Genomic DNA, 24,098 nt, shown 5'->3' on the forward strand with positions numbered 1-24,098 from the left:
GGAAATTACATTATTACCCATAGCATCACCTGATACAACAGAAAATACAGTGCCCTTTTAAACCCAAAGGATAAAACACAAACTGAACAAGAATTTATAGCCCAATTTGGATTGGGAGTTCCATTTCAAAGCAAACCCGTATTCCCAAAAATTCCCAAACTCTTTTTTGTTTTTTTTTTGCTTAACAATCCAAAAATTCTGAAAAAACCCAAATTCAAATTTAATTTTGCGAGAAGTTCCAGAATTAATATATCGGATTGCAACTCGTACATCCTCTCGAACTCCTCCTCGGACTCCCTCTATCTCTCTCTTCTGTGTCTCCCTATTTTCTTCTTCTCTGATCTGAAACCAATCACACTCAAAATCTTCGTTTTCAACTCACAAAGATCTCTGTTTCTCTGAACCGCCCTCTCGATCTCCCCAAGTCCTATACGCCGCGTTTCAATCGTTTATTCTCTCCCTCTATATCTTCCAAAACCCATATCAACTTCCCTAGGGTTTCCACGAACCCCTTAAAACCTATTCTTATACCAGGCAAGTTAATATCATTTTAATTTTTGCGGAATTGTTATGCTAATTTAGCCTGTTTGTTTCCCGAGAAATAGAAGGAAAATAATATATATATATATATATATATATAAAGACTGCACGAGGAAGAAATAAATAAGAATTTGCTTTTGCAACTGTCATTTATGCGCTAAATATGTTCTGAGATGTTCATATTCTCATATGCTTTATTGGCAACCAAGCGAACGTATTCTTTTGGTGGCATTTTGTGCTTTGGTGTTATATACATACATATAGTTATGCAATTTTTTAGGTCTATGCTTATGATGGGTTTCATTTGGAAATGAAGGATTTTTCGTATATTATTATTGTTGTATAGATTTTGAATATAGTATTGGCCCATTGTTTGTCCTATCAAAGGACGAAACAGTGCATAGGTTTCTGAAATCAGGGATGCTTTTTTTTTTTTTGGTTGCCGAAAACCGGTTTTTTCCCTTTAAAGGTGTAGTAGTTCTTCTGGGATTGAGAACTGGGATAAGTTTAGACTGTTTAGTTTAGCGATCATTGCTATAAAAATGCTCAAGCTTAGTAGTTCTTTATCGTAAAATGGGGAAAGAGAGTATGCAAGAGTAACTAATTTTGTGACATGGGCTTGATTATGCATAAGGGGAGGTTGATTGAAGAAGGATGAAGTTAAAAAGTGTGTCTCTGTGCTCTGTTTAGTCCACACCCATAAAATCAAAGGAAAAGGTTCTATGAGACAATTTTTAGTATTTTGTATGATAGGAAATTAATAGCATGGAGGAATGCTAAAAACTGGATGATACACATTCACCTGCAATAGCTATGTGATAACATTTTGGTTTGTAGTTGTAATCAATAATCAGGAGTATGGCACTGTGGCACTGCAAGTAAAATAATTTTTTTGTACAAGCATGTTACATGAATCTTTATTTCGTTGAAGATATGAAAAGTTTGTTGTGTACTATGTCATTTGATAACCTTGTTAAAACTGTGGTTTATTGGTTCATTGACTGCATCATCACACTTGTGGAAGTTTAAATTCTCCTATTTTTCCAGGCTTTGGTAAATTTGCTTGAATGACCTTGTGGCAACAATTGAAACATGACGTCCAGTATGTTGTTGGGGGACAGGAGGTATGAATATTATTGCGACTTCTTATGTTAATCTGGCCACATTCACAATGTTTCATAGAAACTGGGGATTATTGTTTGTTTTTTCTTTCTTTTGGAATAGACAATGGGAAATTGTTAAGAAAACATTGGGATGTATGTCCTAGGAAAAAACTAATTATATGTAAATTGTGTTGGTGGGGAAGATTTAAAGTAAGCAAAATTACACTTCCACAACAAGTATTATTATTATTTCAAAATTGAGATCGAAATATTGCATACAGAGACAGACAATCACATAGATATCAACATCTTTAGGTTGTAATCTAATTCTGTTGATTCTGTTGCAGGATGACTTCTTCTTCCAGAAGAGGTCCCATGACTGTTTTAGGGAAAGTTCCAAAACCTGTAAACTTGCCCAGTCAGAGGTATTTGCTTCCTGCTGAATTATCCTTAAGTCAATTTACTGTGCTCCTTTGTTTGTCACCTAAAATTCCTTACCTTACTTGGCTGTTTAAGGTTAGAAAATCATGGTAGGGACCCAAATGTGGAAATTGTTCCCAAGTGAGTACTGTCTCTGTCTCTGTCTCTCTGTCTCTCTGTCTCTCTGTCTCTCTTCCAATTTAATTTCTATTGGGATCAGTGTATAATATTTCAATGCTACTAGTTTATCACCGGAGAATAACACTTAGGTGATTTTGAATTTAATACTTGCAGGGGCACCCTCGGTTGGGGCAGTAGATCATCTTCTGCATCAAATGCATGGGGTTCCCCATCACTGTCTCCAAAAGCTGACGGTGGCACTTCACCGAGCCATCTCAGTGGCCATCTTTCATCTGGAAGTGGCACTCGACCATCTACTGCTGGTAGTGAGAAAGCGCATGAACCTTCTTCTAATGCATGGGGTCCGAGTTCTAGGCCGTCATCGGCTTCTGGGGCATTGACATCAAATCAAGCATCACTTACCTCATTGCGTCCTCGCAGTGCAGAGACAAGACCTGGTAGTTCACAGTTGTCAAGATTTGCTGAACACTCTGAACATCCAGTGGCATGGAGTGCTCCTGGGACCGCTGAAAAGTTGGTATGATCTTTCTGTCATAGCCTTAGTGTTTGAATATGTGTTCTACCAATAATTACTTTGTTAATAAAGATTCCAACCGAGTCGATACAAAGAGAGGGTTCACCATGGGAATCTCTCATTTAGGGTTAGATGGATCAATTGACATCTTTATAATTGAATCACACATTTGCTCAGGTATGAAAATGTTGAAGGATCAGTGGAAATTTCAACAGAATATCAATACTGATAGAAATTTTGGTAAAAAGAAATGGAAAATCGTTTAAAAATAAAATTCTGAATGAACCACCAGAAGATGGTAAACCAGTCAATAATGCATCAATTACGCCTTTCAGCAACCCCCGGGTCTGCAGGCTTCGGAGGGTCTCTCCCTGTTGGCTCTGAAGAGTCAAGAGTGGTACTAATAAACTCCATAGAATAATACACAAATGATAAAACTCATGACATATTTTGTGAATACCATTCTCACCAATATTATGTACGACTTTAAAGCTTAAACATTAAAGTGACAGAAAATCATTAGTTAATTGATTATTTAATCTACAAATAGTAATTTAAATTAAAGAACAGCATAACATTCAGAATTAATTACAAACTTAATTCACCCCATAAGTTTGACCCTTTCCAATCCCAGGAGAGCCCAAGGTAGTTGAACAACACCTCTGCTCTGTTTACTTTGTTGCAGTCTGTCCAGTACTTATCTGAAGATCTATCTTGGTTATTTACTGTTACACATGCAGGGAGTCTTGTCAGCGAAGAATGATGGGTTTTCGCTTTCTTCTGGAGATTTTCCGACACTTGGTTCAGAAAAAGATAATCCTGGAAATAATGCCAAGTCACAAGGTTTTGTGCCTATATCCATTTACTGTATAATTTAATATTGGAAGACGTTATTTCTACTTAGATTTTTTACAAATACTTTTTAAAAATTCACGTGGTGGTTGAGATGGCATGCCACACACATTCCACTACCTCACTGACCATGTTCTTGGCAGTGCCAGTGGATTTTCATCAATTGATGTGGGACTGCCATGTAAACTGCCACGCCATTTATTAAGAAATATTGATAAATTTTTTACCCCTAGCATCAATCTTTGAAAATACCATGTTTGTGTCCTGGTATTTGTTTGGTATTTGTTTGTTTTTTCAAACTTGGAGCAGCACATCCAGAGTGGCTGCCAATTTTTATTGTTTCAAGTGCTAAAAGACATTTCGTTTTTGCCAAAACAAAAAAGAAAAACAAGAAAAAGTGAAAAAGAAGATTCTGCACATTTTCTTGAGTTCTGGAGTATGTGTTTCCTTATACTTTCAAGCAACTGTTTTAAAGGATATGATGGCATTAACAAGTATCCATGCTGGTGCTTTTTTTTTCCCTTATGGGGCAAGTATCTTTTTGTAGAAAATTTGATGCTCCATTTCAGTTTACTGATTGCTTGATCAATCATTTATGTCAGATCACAGTTCTTTCTGTCGTCCTGGGTCATCTTCTGGTGACAGAGTGGCAAAAGAGACGACTGGGACTTCTCTAGTTGGTTCGTGCACATGTGCTGAATTCTTGTGTGTTTATGAGAATATTGCAACCTCATTCCTTACATTGGTTAATGGCTTTGATTTCTCATTCTTTCATGTATGTAAGTATGTGCTTGTTTTTCATTTTCAGGTGATGTTTCTGCAAATGCACATGTCAAGAGTGGAACTGCTAATTCTTTTAAAAGAGAAAATCCCTCATACAGCGGAGATGGAGGTAGACCTGGTATGGAGAAGTGGCAGGGTAATCCCCATCCTTACCCTAGTGCTAACGTCCCTCCCCAACATTATGATGGATGGCATGGTGGTCCAGTAACTAATCCACAAGGTGGTGTTTGGTATAGAGGACCTCCAGGGGCTGCTCCCTACGGAACTCCGGTCCCTCCTGGTGGCTTTCCAATGGAGCCATTTCCATATTATCCTCCACAGATTCCACCTGCTGCTCTAGCCAACGCACAGCCTGTTCCTCCACCTGGAGCAGGACCAAGAGGACACCATCCTAAAAATGGAGATATGTACAGAGCTCATATGCAAGATGCTTATATTCGCCCTGGTATGCCAATTCGACCTGGCTTTTACCCTGGTCCAGTACCCTATGAGGGCTATTACCCTTCTCCAATGGGCTACTGCAATCCAAATGAACGTGATGTGCCGTTTGTGGGAATGGCAGCTGGCCCCCCTGTTTATAATAGGTACCCTAGCCAAAGTGCTCATGAGCCTGGCAATTCTCATGGCAGACCCAGTGGATATGGCCCTACTAACCAGGCAGTGATGTCGGAGCAATTAGAATCTGGTCATCCGCATGAGTCTCGTGGACCTTACAAAGTTCTTCTGAAGCAGCATGACAGTTGGGATAGAAGAAATGAGGAACAAAGGAATGAGGGTGCTGTCTTATCTCATGCATCATGTCTTGAGAGGGAGGACCAACCAAGAACGTTGGCATCGGAGAATGATTGGAGATCAGATTACAGAAAGGAGGGAGAGAGGGATCAAAGGAAAGTGCTTGGTGAAGAAACTGCCTCACAGAATTTTGACAACCGAGGAGCTTGTTCTGTTCCTATGAAAGTAGCTCCTGAAAATTTGGGAAATATAAAGGCAGCTGATGTCATTTCAGTGAAGAAATTGGGAACTGAAGCCTCTGGCACACCGGAGGTAGGACAACCACAACTGGCTGCTGCGAAAGACTCCAGTCTGATTCAAAAAATAGAGGGATTAAATGCAAAGGCACGAGTTTCAGATGGACGAAATGATACTGCATCTGTTTCCAGTAGGGAGGAGCAGAAAAATAGATTCCAAGTCAATGCTAAAGCTAACCATTCAGTAAATGAACGTGGCAGTAGCTTTGTAAATCCTGAAAGATCTCATGCCACTGAAATGGTAAATCCCTCTCATGAAGTGGGCTTTTCTGCTGGAGATAAAAACCAAGAAACAGCAGGCAGTGGAATTTCCATCTCCAGGTTGGTTGGTAATTTTTTGGTTTCCACTGCCAATATATATTATTTTAAATGGTCGGAATATGCTAATTTTCTGATCTACAGGCGATCTAATCAAGGCATGCATAGTAGATCAGATCATCGTGGTAGAGGAAGGTTGAATAATCAAGAAGGTGAAGGGTGGTGGAAGAAATCCTTGGTCTCAGAACCAACAACCGTGGTATCAAGTGCACATTTGGAAACTCCTAATGTTCATCTGCAGGACCACCTTGCTACAATGGAAGCTACTGAAAATTCTGGATCTTATCCACAAGGCAGGCATGAGGAGGAATCTGCGACACCATTGTTAGATCCAAACGATTCTGAGGCACAGGTAATATAAATTTTATTCATATTCTTGTTAGATTTTATGCTTTAGAAGTTTGTCAAAATCATTTTTCTTCACCAGCGTGCTAAAATGAAGGAGCTTGCCAAGCAACGTACCAAGCAGTTACAGGAGGAAGAAGAGGAACGGACAAGAAGGCAGATGGCCAAGGCACTTGCAAAATTGGAAGAGTTGAACAGACGTACTCAAGTGGTGGAGGGTTCAAATGAGAAGTTTGCAAAATTGGAAGAGTTGAACAGAAGTACTCCAGTGGTGGAGGGTTCAAATGAGAAGTATGAGGAAGAAGAGGAATGGACAAGAGGGCAGACGGCCAAGGCTCATGCAAAATTGGAAGAGTCGAACAGATATACTCAAGTGGTGGAAGGTTCAAATGAGAAGTTTGAAAGTCACTCAAGTGGTGCCATCCAGAATAAGCAAGAAGAATCTCAAACTTCTGGTGAACCATTAGTTCCTGGTAGAAAGTCAGCTTCGGGTTCTAACCTGAATGCTGTTGCACAGATTAATGAGAGCAGCAGTGGAAAAGTTGAAAAGTCAACTGTTCCATCTAGTGGGCTACTTTTAGATACACCAAAGAGTGCCTACAAGGAACCTGTTGAGATGCATGATCAATCTGCGATTGTTGCTAATGCTGTTCATCACAACAATGCCCCCCAGGCTCATGACTTCAATATCTCTAGGCAGAAGCAGGCCCCTAAACAGAGGCAGAACAATCAGTTAGAAAAGAAGTCTACTGGAAAGTTTACTTCCATGAGTACAGCTGAGGGTCAGACAGATACAGTGGTTAATGTTTCCTCATCTCTTGGAGTTATAGCAAGTGAAACAGCCTTGAGTAGTGAGTCAAGCCTGACTGCGAATCCCAGTGCCATACTTGAGTCATCTTCTTATCCAAGAAAGAAAAATAACCGAAATGGCAAGAATAAGCACAAAACAGAGAATACATCAATAGTGGCTCCTCTACCATCATCTGCATCAAAGGAAACAAACATTGCAAATGCCACTTTTGAGAGTGGAAGGCCAAAGTTATCTGAGTTGGAGGCGGATCCTAACTCAGTTCATTTGCAGACCATTCCTAGAGATGCTCACCAGTCTTCGGAGCAACACTCGTCTCTGTCAAATGATGAATCTCAAGGTAGAGTAAATAGCCAGTGGAAATCTCAGCATCCTCGGCGTGGGTCGAGGAATGCACCAGCTATTAAGCACTCTGAAAAGTTTCACAGCACTGATGCTGTCGTCTGGGCACCTGTGCGATCACAGAACAAAGCTGATGTAAATGATGAAGCTATCCCCAAAAATGAAGTTGAGGCTGTTAATGCTGTAAAGACCGACCATAAAGTGCAAAGTAACTCAAAAAATAAGAGGGCAGAAATGGAGAGATATGTTCCAAAACCTGTAGCTAAAGAGATGGCGCATCAAGGAAGCACTCAACCACCAGTGACTTCTTTAATCAATCAGACTGCAGTAAATGAGACCATTGAGAGAGCAGATTCTGCTTCTCAAGGTGCCGAAAGTTCTCAACCTACTACCATAACTGTTGGAAAAGTGGGGATTCCCATAGATTCCTGGAATGGGAGTAGTAGACAGACTAAGCACGGAAAGGCACATGGATCATGGCGGCAACGGGGGTCAACGGAATCAACCACCACTCAAGGTTTGCAAGATGGACCATCATATACTTCAAATGTTGGTCAGAGTGATAAAAAATCAATCCCGCATCATCAACCCCAGAAGCCTGATGTTGGCTCAGTGGTAGAGCAACCAAAGAGTTCTGATGGTTATTCTGATGGATGGAACATGCCCAACGAACCTGATGTTGCACCAGTCTCTGTATCAATTGCAAAAGACCAGGGAGTAAAAGGAAGAGGAAAACAACATCCATTCAAGGGACACAAAGCCATGGGAAATCATCATGATCTTGATCAAAAGAAAAATAGTAGAGGGGTTGCTGACAAAATTAACAATCAATCATCAGTCTCTGAAATGGGTCAAACGGACATACCTGCTGCTTCCAAAGAGAATCGAGCTGTTGGCGAACGTGCAATGCCTCAGTGGCAACCCAAATCTCAGGCACTTTCAGCCAATAATCAACGGGGAAACAAGGCCAATGGTGGTCAAAATGTTGGTGTAGAAGTTGGTCAGACTATCAAAAAGGAAACCAGTCCCCGAGGTGGGGTGCCACTTCAGCCAACACCTGACAAGGATACTACTGAATATGTGGCCCAGCAGCGACACGATCAATTGATTTCTGAGAGAAACAATGCAGAGGAAGGACTGAATAAGAGAGAGAGGAAAGCCATCAGGGGACGCCCCCACTCTCCAAACCTGGGTCCTGTTAGGCCAGTTGAACTGGCTCCTGCTGGTATGGATGCTAGACAAGAGCAGCATTATCACACAGGGTTCCGCAAAAATGGAAACCAAAACAACCGTTTTGGCAGAGGTCAAGAATCTCGTGGGGATTGGAATTATTCAGGGCATGATAGTAGGCAACACAACCCCCCTGCAAACCGGGAGAGACCGAGGCACAATTCGCATTTTGAGTACCAGCCAGTTGGGCCGTACAACAACAATACCAAATTTGACAACTCCGAGGGACCTAGAGATGGTTCTCATAGTGCAGGTGGAAGGGTCAAGGAAAGAGGCCAAAGTCACCCGCGACGTGGTGGGGGAAACTTCCATGGACGACAAAGTGGTGCTGTGCGAGTAGATGCAGATATGGAGTAGTAGCTAGAAAAATGAAAAGTTCTGAAGATGAGGTTTTTATTGATTGAAACCCACTCTTTCCCACTCTTGCACTGTTAGCAGTGGCGGATCGCGCTGTTTTTGGGTATTCTAGCTGTAGGGCTGCTGATTTGCAACTGTTCATATTTGTTAAATGGACAACTGATGGCTTCTGCCCCCTGAGCAGGGCTTACGGCAAAGTTGATGGTGCTAAATTAGTTAGCTGCTTGGAGGTAGTCGAATGTGGCGTATTTATGGTTTTTTTTTTTTTCATTTCAAATATGATGTGAAACATTGTGATTTGATCAGCCTTTGTTTCCTAAGGAACCCTTTCAACATTTTTCTTCCGGCCTTTGTATTTACTATTTAGTGACCCATAATTCCTTGGCTCCAAATATGGAGCCGGCTGGAAGGAATGAAATTAGAGGAAGTTTATGATTCTCAATCAAACTAGTCTGGATATCTTGTTGACTGGTTTTCGTTGTGGATTGTACCTTGTTTGTTGACGAGTAGAGTAAGGATCCATCTTCACAGTTGTTTGTTGGCCAAAAATAAATTATTTAATGTGAATATATCAGGGGCTCCTTTCCTTTCTTGTTTTTCTTATAAATTGTTGCTCTCGGAGACATTGCATTTGAATTTTGAATGTTCCTCGCCGGTTTCTTTCCACACAATATAATGCTTCTCCACTTTCGAAATTCGGAAATTGTAATGTAACTTTCGAACGCAACATCAAGGGTCAGTCATTTGCTTAAACACTTCACGCAATGTCAGAAAGTAAAGATGCTTCCTACCACTTCGAATATAATAATTTGTTGATGGACAATGCGCAAGCTTTAGAGACGCTCCAACTAAGTTGCAATAGTGGATTGATTCATCACCTGCAGAAGAGAACTTTGGCAATTGATTTTTGACACCCTATTCAATTGTGGTTGATATTTTAGGGCTCGTTTAGGAGTAATTCTAGGAGGGCCAAAATCACTTATAAGGAGAAGCACCTTCCACATGTGCCTCTATATAATCACTTTAAGTGATTTTAAGCGTTTTTGTCCATAAAATCACTTAAAACTAACGTGATTATATGGAGAAGTGATTATCAAGTAGAATCACTCCTAAACAAGCCCTTAATATGTTATGTTATTAAAAAGTTGTTTAAAATTAATTAATAAGTGAAATTCTATCCGAGAATTTAACAATGTTGATTATCTGATTAGAGAAGAGAAATGTTGAGGATAGTCTTCAAAGAGCGATTGGTGGTTGATAGTGGTGAGCGACTGTCTCTAACACATCTTAATAAGGGAATATTATTTCATGAAGCTAGATTCCCGGAAGTCTAAACGGCCCAAGTCCAAACAAAGCGACCCAGTCCGAAGTTAGCTGCTCGAATTATACATCTCGGCAACGGTGTCGTTTCCCTTTTAATTTTATCAACTACCTCCCTGGCTGCCTCTCCGGCTTTACCTTACCCTCTGGTTTTTCGTGCTTCATTATCATCCACATCCCGCTGTGAAAAAATTATATAAAAAAAATCCCTATAAAAACCCTAAATTCACCTCCAAGAGTCGAAGACCTTCTTCCTCTTTATTCTTTGTCTATCTCTCTCTCTTCTATCCACACTCTATTTATAGAAATTCAATTGGGAGGGATAAAGATAAAGGCCTCGTTATATTTATCCCAAAATTACTAATTTTCGTTAAGGGAAGCTCATGACAGGTTAGTTTGAATTTTCTCATACCTTTCTTTCATTCTCACTTTCAATTCTGTATATTTAATTTCGTTGTTTTAGTTAGGGTTTGCTTTGTGAGCCTGTGATTATTAGGCTGTTTGGTTTCCTATGTAATGGAGGAAAATGGGAAGGTTACAAACTCTAAAGCTTTGTATTCGGTGTTGTTTCGGTGAAGTTTAGCTTAAATTTTGGTACTTTAGCTCGTTTGGGAGTCCTATGTTTGGTGTTAGCTGAGGAATTTCGAGGCAAAGATAAAGGAATAGGAGTTTTCAAGCTAATGCTTAATCTTGTTTCTTGCTTCATTTGAACAATTGCTTTCTTCTATTTGAAAACTTCTTGTAGTAGGTTTGCTCGAGAGGAATTGATATTTTTAATTTTGATTGTCAACAACTTATGGTTGTTTGTAGCTGTTAAATTGTTCCTTCTGTTTGCCTCGCTGCAAGAGTTAGTGCTCATTTTTGGTTGTTTATCAAATTAGGCCCTGCTGAGTAAATGATTTGGTTGTTGAGGCGGAGACGATGGCATTGGTGACCCATCAAATGCAGGTAATTTGAGAGTACCTTGACTGGAATCTTACATAGTATCTGTTTAACGTATGATATAGAAGTTTCTTTGGAGGTCTGGTTTTCTGTTTTACAGCACCTATCTCTTGAATCTTGAGTACTTAATGGTATTTTCAGGATTGTGTTTGTTTTTGTCAATTCATCACCAGTAAAATCTTTTAAATTACTAATTATTGTTGTGAGATTACTGAAATACTCTCTAGTTGTTTAATAACCATTTTCATATTTAAATCATGGCTTTTTATTGAAGTTTCTTCTTCTTGGTTTGTTTTTCCTTTAAAATAAATTTGAAATATATTGTTTTTGCTTCGTGCATTTCAGGGTTCTTATGTGACATATCCCTCTAGGCCATTGTCATGGAGCAAAGGGCTGAAGTTGAAGCAGTATGTAACAACACATCACATGGTTGGGAGGACAGACAATTGCATTATGTTAAAGCGCAATATTTGTTTAAGGTGGGAATTTTTCCTTCTTAAGTCTGTTATCTTTGTTCCATTTATTTTTCTGTAGTCTTCTATCAGCTAAACTTTGTGACTGCCACTTTGCATGTTCTTGAAACTCCTCCACTCGTGCCCTTGAGAGTCACATATGCACACACCCAAACCAAATACACTTTTCTATAACTTGATCATTTAAATTCAGAACTTGTTTCACAGTGTAGGGGCTTCTATAATGCGGGGATCAAAAGTCAAACCTTTGAGAGTTTCAGCCTTCAAGGGAAGTGCCCAGAATGATAAATCCGGAAGTAGAACAAGTGGATCAAAGCTTCCCAAGAATTCTGTCAAACTAAAAGAGAATGAGGATACCCTAACGGGATCTCCTCAGGAAAATGATATGCCTCTTTCCTATGCCTCTGAAGCAAATGAGAGCATTGCTTCTTCCCCTGTCATTCATAAATTATTTAAGAAATGGCTTAGAATGCTCCGAACACAATCATCCTGTGAAGTAGTAGATGGGATTTTGGAGGAGGAACCGCCTCCAAAGGAGATATCAGAAACTGAGCACGATACTCAAAACAAGGAAAGAGATGGGATTCTAAGGATGGTTTGGTCCAATTTTCTGGGTCTAAATGCTACAATAAAGATACCCTTACTTATATTGTAAGTATAATGCTCTCTCTCTCTCTCATTGTCTGGCCTGCGAGGGTGTTTTTTTTCACATTCATGATTCTTCTATTTGCATGAATTTATCCATAGGTTGTGTGTGTGTATTCCAACTGCTGGATTTGTCTGTTCAATAATTTCCAAACATTTTATGCAGTTAAATGTGAAACATCTCTTGGATTTGTTTTTCTTTTATCCTACACCATTATATTAAATTGCAAAAGTTACAGCTTGATAATTCTGCACATTGTTATTGTTGATCTTGATTGTTCACTTAATCTGCAGCATCCCCGGGTACCTGGCAGTTAATATTATTTATGGGGCTGAAGTTTCAAAGGAGTTGACTCCTTTGTGGGTTTTGGGACCCCTCATTGTAGCTCTCTACATCAAGATGCTTCAGTGGTTGTGTGCACTATATGTTTTCAGCTTCAAGCAGACTGTTCAAGTAATCAAGAACTTACCCACTTACTACATGGTGGCCTATAGATACATTGCACAAGGGAAGCTTAAAGAGGACATACGGGCTCGTTTCTGGCAACCTGTACTGAACATTAAGAATTTAGACTACAAGAAACTATCCAGAAGAAAGCTGAAAGGATTGCAAGAGTTAATAATGGAGAAGTACCTTGATTTTATAGAATCAATATGGCCATATTATTGCAGAACAATCAGATTCTTAAAGAGGGCTAATCTCATCTAGATGTATCCGTTGAATCTCTTCTGTGAGAGTAGTGGCTGAAATTTGAGTTGCTCCAGAGATGGTTTAAAAGTTTGAGTTTCTTTCATGGAGCCAGCCAACCCCATTTTAGATCGGGTTTCTTCTTGATATCTAGCTAGTCGAGGATCATGACAAGCGGATTTGTCCGGTTTCTGTAATTTTTAAGAGGCAGCATTCTTATTTTTGGATGAGGTCCCTGTTATTTTGTTTATGTATTGTATTCAGCTGCCGCGAATGTTTTTTGAGGTTCCATAATGAGAAAGCATTTTCAACTCTTGTAGCAAGTCACTTATCTGGTTTGGATGTTGTTTTACTTATTATTTTCTTTTTGCCTAGCTGTTGTTTGAGACCATGGTTGATATCATTAAAGAGATTGTAACAACATGAACAAAGATTGTGAAAAAATTAGAAAAGAAAAGAAAAGAAAATAAAGAGAGATATCACATGAGCAACAGAATAAGGGAATAAAAACAAAATATACGCATGAATAAACAGACAACGTAGGAATAGGATTTTGTCCAAAATATAGTCACCCGCTTCACCCCACCGAATAGACACAAAAGAAGCCGCTCTCTTTCGCTTCATTGTTCCTTGAATAACTCCAAAAGCCCACTCCTCAGTATCTCCAAATTCCTCCACTTTCTCACCCTTTCCTTCTTTTTCTCGGAAAATTTGCTTCATGGGTACCCTTAGATATTCGTCGAATCAAATGGGTTTGCGTTAGAATCCCGCAGCATGCCGTCGTTGAGTCTCTGACAGTCTGGGCTTGCTATTGCTTTCGGATATGGCGCTTAAATTTGGTTCTTCATTTTCCTGTTTGGCAACTTCTCTTGTTTCCCATTGCCAAACGAGAAGAGGTTCCCAGGTGCGTGATAGTCCCGTTTGGTTACTCAGAAAATGTTCTTCGTATTCCCAAATTTTTATTATTTTTTATTGTTTCATATGTTGTTTGAATGTGTGCTGGGGTTGCTTCTGATAGATAAAAGGTTTGGAATTGCCAGGTGAGATTGATTCTACAAACATCAGTTTCAACAAAAAAAGAAAAAGAGACAAAATTTGATATCATTACTAAGATTGCCTCGTAGTGTGCTGATATAAGTTATTTAAGCTATTGGATGAAAGAAAGAATTTATTTTGATGCTAAAGATTCTATTTTGGGACAGATTTTGGTTGCGCTATTCTTCTTAGTATTCAAAATTTTCGCTTAGGCTTGACTTTGTGAGAAGCTAGAAGGATCTTGCGGCATTATGTCATATCCGAGTATTAGTTCATAGCCTTTATTAGGTTATCTTGCACGCATGAAGCATATTTTTTACTTATGTTACCACTACTGAGCTTAAGCTTCTAGGAGTCATGCACAGTCATGTAGATTAGAAATGCACCCTGCAGTGGATTTTACCATTATTGACTGATTAGAGTCATTTTTCTAAGCTGAAATAAACTATACCCAAATTCTTTACTCTTGAGGATTTTTTTTATCATTATTATTATTATTTTATAAATTTCACTTCTAGTTGTCTCATGCAACTCTAATATGAAAAGTATCAAAAGACAGCTTCCTTGTAGAAGAGTTCTATCAAGTCTTCGGTTTATATAATTTATTTCCTTTCACGTACAGTTGAGCTTATCACGACCACCATACTGCAGCCAAAAACATGACGCTCAGAAGCTAAGATATGCTAAAGGTAGCTTTCATATTTGTTCTATAATTAGTAAAGTCTTGAAATTCTGCTTTACGGTTCAATATAGTCAGCATAAAGTTTGATTTTTCCCTGAGGTACTGAGCATGCTGTTCGAATCATACTATAATTGTAGAAGGGAGCCTATGGACTTTATTTGATTGTAGATACTTCTTCTAATTTGACTTTTATTAACTTTATTGCCAAACCATTTATGAATAGTAATTACATTACTTTGAAAAGTGAGAGATTGGTTCGTACTGCTCTAAATATGCTTTATCTATTTCTTCTGCTTCTTTGAGTAGGTAAGTCATGCATTTTCATACAGCGAGTACAGAAGTCAAGCAACAGAATCCCAAAGAGTCAGAGTGTTATCTTCGCTGTTTCTGAAGGCCAGTCACAATATAGTGAGATAAAACCAGATGCTGCAGAGCAAGAGAACCACCGTCCTGATTCTGAAGATATATTTCCAGCTAGCGGTTCATACTTCCATTTTGATGGGACTGATGGAAAACCGGGTTTGATCTCATTCTATAACCGCCCATATAAAAGAGAAGAAGAAGTTCCTACAAATAATCCAGAAAGGAACCAAAACAACCTCTTATGGTTCATTGGTCCAGCTGTTCTTCTTGCGTCTTTCATTTTCCCCTCACTTTATCTGCGAAAAATCCTATCGACTGTATTTGAGGATTCTTTGTTGACAGGTAAGGAAGCATATTTTTTGCGGTGATTTTATGTTTTTCAAGTCCAGATATTTGTTGCCACATGTTTTTTGTGTACAATTATAATCACAGTATCTTCATAGAATTGGAGGAACAGGAAAGTTGCCCTGATCTTGAAATTTTGTCTCCTAACATATATATATGTATACACCTTGCTGGGTATCACTTTCTCTATGCTGCAAGTTGCATTATTATTGATTTTGTGTAAGACTATCCTGGGGGTTTTCAATGGAGTCTATTTTAGTGTGAATTCACCATGATGAAAGTTTATGTGGCTGACTCAATTGAATGATGGGCAAGTGACACTAAATTGTTATCGGCAAAGGTGTATATAGATATATGTTAGGAGACAATCTCAAGATAACAAGACAACTTTCCTGTTCCTCATATTTGTGTTACTTCTAGCATGTAGATTAGAAAATCTTAACATTGATATGATATAGATGGACGATGAAAGGATAACTAAAGGATGAGAAATGTCTATAAGGGAAGGGCAATAATCATGGGAACATGAATGAAAATATTGAATAATGACATGAAGTTCTAAGAAGTAACATGAGATGTGGTTCAGTGGATTGGAAAAGCAGTTTGTTGATGGTTCAACTCTTGTGAACTAAATGAACGTTGGCAATTTGAAAAATGTTGGCCTGTTCTCAATGACTATTAGAGTACCAAAACATTTGGCTGATTTCATGTTTAAAAATACATTCCATTTATCTTTAAAAACTCATTAGTTCTGTTTGCTCAGGAAATACACCTCTCTCTTGTCTAAACCATAATCTTTTCTTTCTCAGATTTCCTCATCTTGTTCTTTACGGAAGCTATCTTCTACAGTGGTGTTGCGGTGTTCCTTCTTCTGATTGACCATTTAAGGAGGCCAACTGAACCAGAATTGGTTGTCCCCAGTAACAGAACCCTCACCCCTCAATTAGGACAGCGGATCTCATCTGTTGCTGCTTTGGTGCTTAGTCTTATAATTCCTATGGTGACTATGGGTTATGTCTGGCCGTGGACTGGCCCTGCAGCTTCTGCTACTCTTGCTCCATATCTGGTTGGTATAGTGGTCCAATTTGCATTTGAGCAGTATGCAAGATATAAGAAGTCACCTTCATGGCCTGTTATCCCGGTCATCTTTCAAGTAAGACCAATCTATTCTTTCAGTTTTTGGTTATGGAAATTGCGAAAATTAAATTTGATCCTATTAGGTGATAGTTCTTAAAATTCCAGCCTGTCTACATAGGTTATATGTATTTGGGCATCAACCACTCACCTTAAACTGTGTTTGAAAACTATGAAATGATATGAACTGCCTCCTATATTTGATTTATGGTTGTGTATATGTGCGGGCCTGTGAATCAAACAGTTTATGTTCACTGTGCTTGACAGGTTTATAGATTGCATCAGCTGAATAGAGCAGCACAACTGGTGACTGCTCTGTCGTTTACAGTCAGAGGAGCTGAGACAACCTCACACAATTTGGCAATAAACAGCTCTTTGGGAACACTTTTGAATGTCCTTCAATGTCTTGGTGTCATCTGCATTTGGTCTCTCTCAAGTTTCCTAATGAGGTTCTTCTCTTCTACCACCGTCACTGCACAGTGAAGCATCAATATCATATAAGGATCACATATTTCAGAAACGATACAATCTGTCTTATTGGGGCCAATTTCCTTTTTTAATAGTTTTGTTCTGCTTGGGTGGGAGTTTGGCAGCAAATGGCCATGGAAGCATTAGTCTTAAGCAAGTTAGAGGGTAGTTGCACGATTTTGTAAAGGAGAACCTCAAACTGCAAGAGAGAGCGAAGTTGGTGAGAATTTTGGTACTTATATTTCCATTTGATTCCTTGCACTCCATTTTTGTTGTACATAGAGCCTGGACTGTACCAAGTCCTAGGGTCTTGAATCAATTTCTCTTCATTAAATCATATTGGTTTAGAATTTGATAGAGATCTCTGTTGCAAGCTTATATGATCTCTTAGAAGGGGTTTATTCACAATTGAATTTTATCACATCACTGTTCGATTTATATGATCTCTCAACAAAAAATTCGTCTCATCCACCCATTATTATTATTATTATTATTTTTGGTTGAAAATGATATTTCATTAACGGAGGACAAACCCCCGGAAACAAGAACAAAGCACAGGGAAAGTCTCCCAACCAGTAGGCAGGACAATTAGAAACAACCAACTACATAAACAAAGCCAGCTGCAAAGAAGCAAATAAACAAAGACGCCACCCACACTAAGGCTACAACGTCCACCCGTTATAATCCACTGCATTGCAGTCCCCAGCAGTGAAGTCCCTCTCTTTCCTAAACTGATGCAAATGGAATTTTATTTCTCACATCTAATGAAATCCCAGCAATCCAAGTTTTACCTTCTTGCACTCAACAATATAGCCCCGATCTCTTCTCTGATATTCTTTAGAGAATTAATCCAAGTTTTTATTTTTTCCGATAGAAAATTGTTTATTGGCACTTTAAAAAAGTCATTATACGCTCTTAAAAGCGCATTTATATCATAAGAATCTACGATGATTTTTTTTAAAATTACAATAACAACTTCCTTTCTGGCATTCTTTAGTGGTCCGTCTTTGAAGTGCCTGTACAAATAGAGTTGGTCACCAAATCTTTTCAAAATCATACACAAAAAGCAGGCCAAAGTCAACATTTCCCTGAAGATATCAATGAAAGATTAAGATAATAAAGTCAACCCTAACTGATATAAACTACTGAACAATAACTGGTTTGGACAGATAATCCTTGACTAGACCAGTAAAAGGTATTTCATTAAAATAAAAGGAACATCAACATTTTCATATCTTGTTTGGAAATAAATGCTTGTTTTCTTCACAAGAAATACTATTTTATGCAGAAGATAAGCGACACATTAGTATTATAGGTCATCAAAAATTCTGATCATGGATTTATTATTGACAATTTGATATATGTTATGTTTTCGTATTAATATATTTAAAATGCCTTTTGCTAAAAAGTGCACCTTTTTGCCAACTTTTTCTTAGTTAAATGTGTTTTTATAATTGATATAATTCTTACTTTCATCACTTCAATGATGTACCTTCTCCTTTGTCTCTCAGTCACCTGATAATATAAACTCAATTGTCTTCTGGTTTGGTGAAACATTCTTTCTCTTATTTCTGATCAAAGATTTAAAACTCAGATTAGACTTAAGGGTGGCATGTACTTTGTACAGTCAGAGAGAAAACTCCAAAAAGAATATTAAGTGGGTGTTTGACAAATCGAATTCAGCTGCAATATGGAAAGGAAAATATATGAGCATATCTTGAGCATGTAGATTTGCAGCCATGAATATGTTGCTGACCTAGTACCACGACATGTTGAATGTACAAAACACTTGGTCTTATTGATAATCATACCTCCACTTTAAAAAGAGGGCAAGTTCTAATTCACTTCTCTAAATATTACTGAAAATAAGCTAACGAGGTCTAGCATAGTGGAAAATAGCATTGACTTGCAGACCAAATTCGAACCTCATGACTCCTTGGTAGTGTGTGTCACCATAATATTTTCTATTTTTAGTCAAGCATTTTAGTGGGCCAAACCATTGTCAATTTTTCATCCATATTAGTTGCCTCTTCCTGATCCTGAGAAACAAAGCAAAGGTGAAGTGAAGGATATAAAGCTATTGCTGATAGATAGGTAAGCAATTAGACTTCTCAATCAAAGATTTAGAAACTCAAGTTTGAAGCAACCTTATTTGTCTTCTTCTTTTTGGGTTCACTAGTGGCATGAGAATACCTTCAATTTATGTACTGAGACAATATTCTCTCTCCATCTTATTAGACCTAATTTGGGCCAACGCAGCATTTTTTGATCTTATTACACCAAACCTCACATGTTCTTTGGCCCTATTGCGTGTTTCAACATGATTGGTTAAGTGGTCACTTGTGTCAAATTGAACAATCAAATGGGGTTGTTTTGGTTCTCATGTTTTCTTCCTGTATTTAATTTGGTATTTGGTGGGTTTAGGTTACATGAGAACATATCTCATGGTTGAACTTTCGACTCATTAATACAGATTAAAAAACTTCCAATTATGAGAAAATTGTCAAGGGCTAGAAAGTAGATACTAATGTTAATGCAGTACACTCTTTACATACATAGGCATTCAGTGATAGAGAACACTTTACTGCACATTCACGATAAGAGCTTTCGAGTCTTGCTTCCGTTCTTTGTTCAATTGAAGAAAAAAGAAAAAAGAATAAAACTTCAAACTTAAACATGAAAACTTTGATGCAAGCTGACAGCAGATGATGCATGAATCTATCAACTTTTTCATGCCCCTCTGCTGCATTCTATGGTTTCAACAGAATAATGGATTTATACCTATCTTGTGGACTGACAATCCTAGAAGTTAAATTGACTAAATCTATGATAAAGTCACAATTTTTTTGGAGTAACTGTGATATGGATGGTTTATTTATATTGAAGAGAGCCACCCTAAATTTAACTTCTAATAGCCTAGAGTGCGGTCCACTTCTTCAATTTACTATTAGGTGCAAGTGGAATGCTTTTCCTAACTTTTTGTTTTCGTTTTAGCCATGCTTTCACCATCCTTATCTCCATGCACTTCCCCACCCCCTATAAGATTCTAAAACATGTTTCAGCATTCCATACACACCTTGAGAAGAAAAAAAAGGAGAGAAGCATCATATCTTTTAGCAGAATTGAGAAAAAAGGTAAAAAGAGATGGCTACCTTAAAAAGAAGACTTGTGGTTAAAGCTTAATTACTTTTGATGGATTGTTATTATCAACTTTCTTTGCAAACTGATTAGGTAGGCCTACTTCAGAAGACTATTTAAACTCCAAGCATCCATTATCCCACCATAGTTTTAAACTTATCTTACCTCTTAATCAAATCTCCTCCTTGAATTCTTATTCCATCTCTTCTTGCTATTTGCCTCACTCTTTCTTGCCTTGCCTTTCTTTCTGCATGGCATTTCTGAGAAGCAATACTAAATCTTCAGAATCAGTATCTGATAATTTGGTCTGAACTTAATCTTAGTCATAGCATTGATATGTCTCATTTCATGCTGTTCTTTGCAATACTTCATGCTATTCTTGCTGTTGCTCTTGGAGATAGCTTGAGAGATTCCATCTCACTTCTGAGAATCAAATCAGAACTGGTTGATCCAGCAGGAGTTCTTGACAACTGGTCTCCAAGAGCTCATATATGCAGTTGGAATGGCCTTTCATGTTCAGATGATCAGATGGATATTGTTGGTCTGAACCTATCTGGATCAGGACTATCTGGTTCTATCCCACGTGAGCTTTGGCAACTCACTACAATTGAAACACTCGATTTGTCTTCGAATTCCCTCACTGGTCCACTTCCTCCTGAGTTGCGACAGCTTCAAAATCTTGAAACACTTCTCCTCTATTCGAACTTTCTCTCCGGTGAGATTCCTCCAGAAGTAGGCCTTTTGAAGAACTTGCAAGTTCTTAGGATAGGAGACAACTTGTTATCAGGTGCAATTCCACCAAGCATTGGCAACTTGACTGAGTTGAGAGTGTTGGGTCTTGCCTATTGCCAATTAAATGGAAGCATTCCAGTTTATATTGGCAATTTGAAGCACCTGATATCTCTTGATTTGCAGAACAATAGCCTCAGTGGCCTCATACCAGAAGAGATTCATGGCTGTGAAGAGCTTCAGAACTTTGCAGCATCAAACAACATGCTTGAAGGAGATATCCCTTCTTCGATAGGATCACTTAAGTTACTGCAAATTCTGAACCTGGCCAACAACAGCCTTTCTGGATCAATTCCTGTTGTGTTAAGTCAACTCACCAATTTGAAGTACTTGAATTTTCTAGGGAACAGATTGAACGGCGATATTCCTTCGGAGCTTAACCAGTTGGTTCAGCTTGAGATGCTTGACTTGTCACAAAACAACCTCTCAGGAAGCTTACACCTTCTCAGCACCCAACTGAAGAATCTTGAAGCTCTGGTTTTGTCTGATAATGCCTTGACAGGTAGCATTCCAAGCAACTTCTGCCTCAGAAATTCAAACCTTCGACAACTTCTTCTGGCTCGAAACAAACTCACTGGAAGATTTCCTTTAGAAGTACTGAGCTGTTCCTCACTCCAGCAGTTGGACCTTTCAGATAACAGCTTTGGAGGAGAGCTACCAGCTTCCCTTGACAAACTAGAGAATCTCACTGATCTTGTCCTCAATAACAACAGCTTTACTGGAACTCTACCTCCTGAAATTGGAAACATGAGTTACTTGGAAAATCTGTATCTGTTTGGCAACATGATCACAGGTGGAATTCCAGTGGAGATTGGAAAGCTACAAAGGTTGAAAACCATTTACCTGTATGATAACCAGATGTCAGGATCCATACCAAGAGAGCTAACCAACTGCTCAGACTTAACAGGAATTGATTTCTTTGGGAACCATTTCACAGGGTCCATCCCTGCAACAATTGGAAATCTTAGGAATCTAGTTTTGCTCCAACTGAGACAGAATGGCTTGTCAGGTCCTATTCCACCAAGCTTAGGTTACTGCAGAAGTCTTCAGCTATTGGCCTTGGCTGATAACAAGCTCACTGGAACATTGCCACCCACATTCAGATTCATTTCACAACTAAGCACCATCACCCTTTACAACAACTCCTTTGAAGGCCCTCTTCCCTCATCACTTTTTCTTCTTAAAAACGTCAAGATCATAAACTTTTCTCACAATCGGTTCAGTGGAACCATCTTTCCTCTCTCCGGTTCGAATTCTCTTACTGCTGTAGACTTAACAAACAATAGCTTTTCAGGTTCCATTCCTTCTAGACTATCCATGTGTAGAAATTTAAGCCGTCTCCGTCTTGCACACAATCACCTCACTGGCACCATCCCTTCTGAGTTTGGCCAACTCACACAGCTCAACTTTCTTGACGTATCCTACAACAATCTCACAGGAGAAGTGCCACCTCAATTGTCCTCATGTCAGAGAGTTGAGCACCTTTTGCTAAATAATAACCAATTCAGAGGAACAATACCTCCATGGTTAGGAAGCTTACAAGAACTAGGAGAGCTAGACTTCTCATCTAACAACTTCCATGGAACAGTACCTGCAGAACTTGGTAACTGTTCAAACTTACTGAAGCTTTCTCTGCATGGCAACAGTCTCTCGAGCATGATCCCAGAGGAGATAGGAAATCTCACATCTCTTAATGTTCTTAATCTTCAGAGAAATAATTTTTCGGGTTCTATTCCGTCAATGATCAGGCAGTGCAAGAAGCTCTATGAACTGAGGCTCTCAGAGAACTTCTTGACAGGTTTGATACCATTTGAACTAGGAGAGCTCACTGAGTTACAAGTCATCCTGGATCTCAGCAAAAACTTATTCTCTGGTGAAATTCCATTATCTCTTGGCAATCTAATGAAGTTGGAGAGGTTGAACCTATCTTCCAATCAACTCCAAGGAGAAGTTCCTGTTTCACTTGGAAAGCTGACCAGCCTGCACATGCTAAACCTGTCAAATAATCATCTCCAGGGCCAAATTCCATCAACTTTTTCAGGATTTCCACTAAGCTCCTTCTTGAGAAATGACAAGCTTTGCGGCCCACCATTACCAAAATGTCTGGAATCTCAAGGGCAGAGGAAAAAGCACCTTTCTGATGCTGCAGTAACTGGCATTACAGTGGCCATTGTGTTGACATCCACAGTAATTTGCTTGGTGATGCTTTATATCATGTTAAGGATGTGGTGCAAATGGAGAAAAGTTTCTATCTCAAACTTGGATGGTGGTGGGGCTGAATACAAGAGAGAAGAGGAGAAATGGGGTCTTGGTAATGAGAAGAAGAGGGCTGGTGAGTACTGGAAAGTGGACTCTGGGGCAGAAATGCAACAACAGCATGCATTCTACACCTCAAAATGAGAAAAGAAGCCATGATGGTGATGGTGGTAAATACCTTATTTTGAAGTCATGGGAATTACCCATCTCTTATTTTCTTTCCTCTTCCATTTTTAAATTGAATTGTTGTACAATCTCCCTCTTTTAACTTTTTCAGTCTTTCTTTACGAAGTGCAAGTGCCATGTGATTCTATTTTGAGTTCTTGAATTGTGAGGTGTAATTTGAAGTATAGACTTTTGAGTGTGTATAGATTTCTTTAACTGTAAGAAGCTAGAGAGAGCACATTTTGGATATATTCTTCAATGTAATCTGAGCTTTTTTATTGAGGAAATATCATATTTCATGTTTTGCCAGATAACGACATGCAAGAATTTTCTTGCATTTTTTCTGCACGTAACATGCGACCAAGCAAACTCACTGGATGAAAATGCAAAAATTCACATAATTCTTGTTCTTAATTGGAGAAGAATGGTCAGTGCTCACGTTTAGTCTTCGCATGTTAGGCCGACTCTAGACAGATGTTCGAACTTTGGACCCTCATTAGAGGGCTTCACCTCCTTGTACAACTGAAACTCTGCTACTCTAGCCCACTACAAATATCCAACTCCAATGGTCAATAGCTTTAGGCCCTATACCAAATATGCCAAACTCGCAAAACATATTGAAATGGGTTTGCCACTGAATCCACCTAACATATATCTCAAGCCGAAGTCCTAGGTTGGATTCCGCCTCCCTTTCTATCGAAAAAATATATATAACAAGCTTATCCCAAGCATCCCTATCAGGTAAGCTAAGCATGCAGAACTTAGAAGAACTTCAGCTCCTCAAGTGTAAATTGGACACTAAATATTGGGGTACCACAAATACAAGAGAAGACGACTTGAGTTTCCACTGAGGATGGCATAGCCAAACTCAATT

At 38.8% G+C, this 24,098-nt stretch overlaps 4 protein-coding genes across 8 annotated transcripts; all 4 read left to right on the forward strand.

The window, feature by feature from the left end:
• Positions 1-82: 82 nt before the first annotated feature.
• Positions 83-9,371, forward strand: MOS1 (modifier of snc1). Of its 3 annotated transcripts, none has more exons than XM_021970344.2 (10): positions 83-534; positions 1,588-1,664; positions 1,991-2,068; positions 2,160-2,204; positions 2,358-2,721; positions 3,459-3,561; positions 4,173-4,250; positions 4,379-5,702; positions 5,784-6,051; positions 6,127-9,371. In XM_021970344.2, the coding sequence occupies exons 2-10, from the start codon at positions 1,633-1,635 to the stop codon at positions 8,779-8,781; spliced, it is 4,947 nt and encodes a 1,648-aa protein (XP_021826036.2). In that variant the 5' UTR covers positions 83-534; positions 1,588-1,632; the 3' UTR covers positions 8,782-9,371. The 3 variants fall into 3 exon arrangements, with proteins under 3 accessions (XP_021826036.2, XP_021826038.2, XP_088109218.1); XM_021970346.2 differs by having other exon boundaries at positions 6,142-9,371; XM_088253092.1 differs by lacking the exon at positions 4,173-4,250.
• Positions 9,372-10,236: 865 nt separating this feature from the next.
• EMB2759 (embryo defective 2759) lies at positions 10,237-13,160 on the forward strand. Of its 2 annotated transcripts, XM_021970371.2 has the most exons (5): positions 10,237-10,491; positions 10,983-11,049; positions 11,389-11,522; positions 11,724-12,167; positions 12,456-13,160. In XM_021970371.2, exons 2-5 carry the CDS (start codon positions 11,023-11,025, stop codon positions 12,868-12,870), a joined length of 1,020 nt encoding a protein of 339 aa, XP_021826063.1. In that variant the 5' UTR covers positions 10,237-10,491; positions 10,983-11,022; the 3' UTR covers positions 12,871-13,160. The 2 variants fall into 2 exon arrangements, with proteins under 2 accessions (XP_021826063.1, XP_021826064.1); XM_021970372.2 differs by lacking the exons at positions 10,237-10,491; positions 10,983-11,049 and having other exon boundaries at positions 11,729-12,167.
• A 232-nt stretch (positions 13,161-13,392) lies between these two features.
• Positions 13,393-17,235, forward strand: LOC110766835 (uncharacterized). Of its 2 annotated transcripts, none has more exons than XM_021970231.2 (5): positions 13,393-13,753; positions 14,507-14,573; positions 14,870-15,271; positions 16,084-16,427; positions 16,676-17,235. In XM_021970231.2, exons 1-5 carry the CDS (start codon positions 13,673-13,675, stop codon positions 16,889-16,891), a joined length of 1,110 nt encoding a protein of 369 aa, XP_021825923.1. In that variant the 5' UTR covers positions 13,393-13,672; the 3' UTR covers positions 16,892-17,235. The 2 variants fall into 2 exon arrangements, with proteins under 2 accessions (XP_021825923.1, XP_021825924.1); XM_021970232.2 differs by having other exon boundaries at positions 13,395-13,753; positions 14,873-15,271.
• Positions 17,236-20,037: 2,802 nt separating this feature from the next.
• Positions 20,038-23,539, forward strand: LOC110766915 (uncharacterized). Its single transcript, XM_021970330.2, has one exon. It carries the CDS (start codon positions 20,351-20,353, stop codon positions 23,201-23,203), a length of 2,853 nt encoding a protein of 950 aa, XP_021826022.2. The 5' UTR covers positions 20,038-20,350; the 3' UTR covers positions 23,204-23,539.
• The last annotated feature ends 559 nt before the right edge of the window (positions 23,540-24,098 follow it).

The sequence above is a fragment of the Prunus avium genome, chromosome 5, assembly GCF_965620075.1.
Source record: "Prunus avium chromosome 5, drPruAviu1.hap1.1, whole genome shotgun sequence".
Classification (NCBI taxonomy): Eukaryota; Viridiplantae; Streptophyta; class Magnoliopsida; order Rosales; family Rosaceae; genus Prunus; species Prunus avium.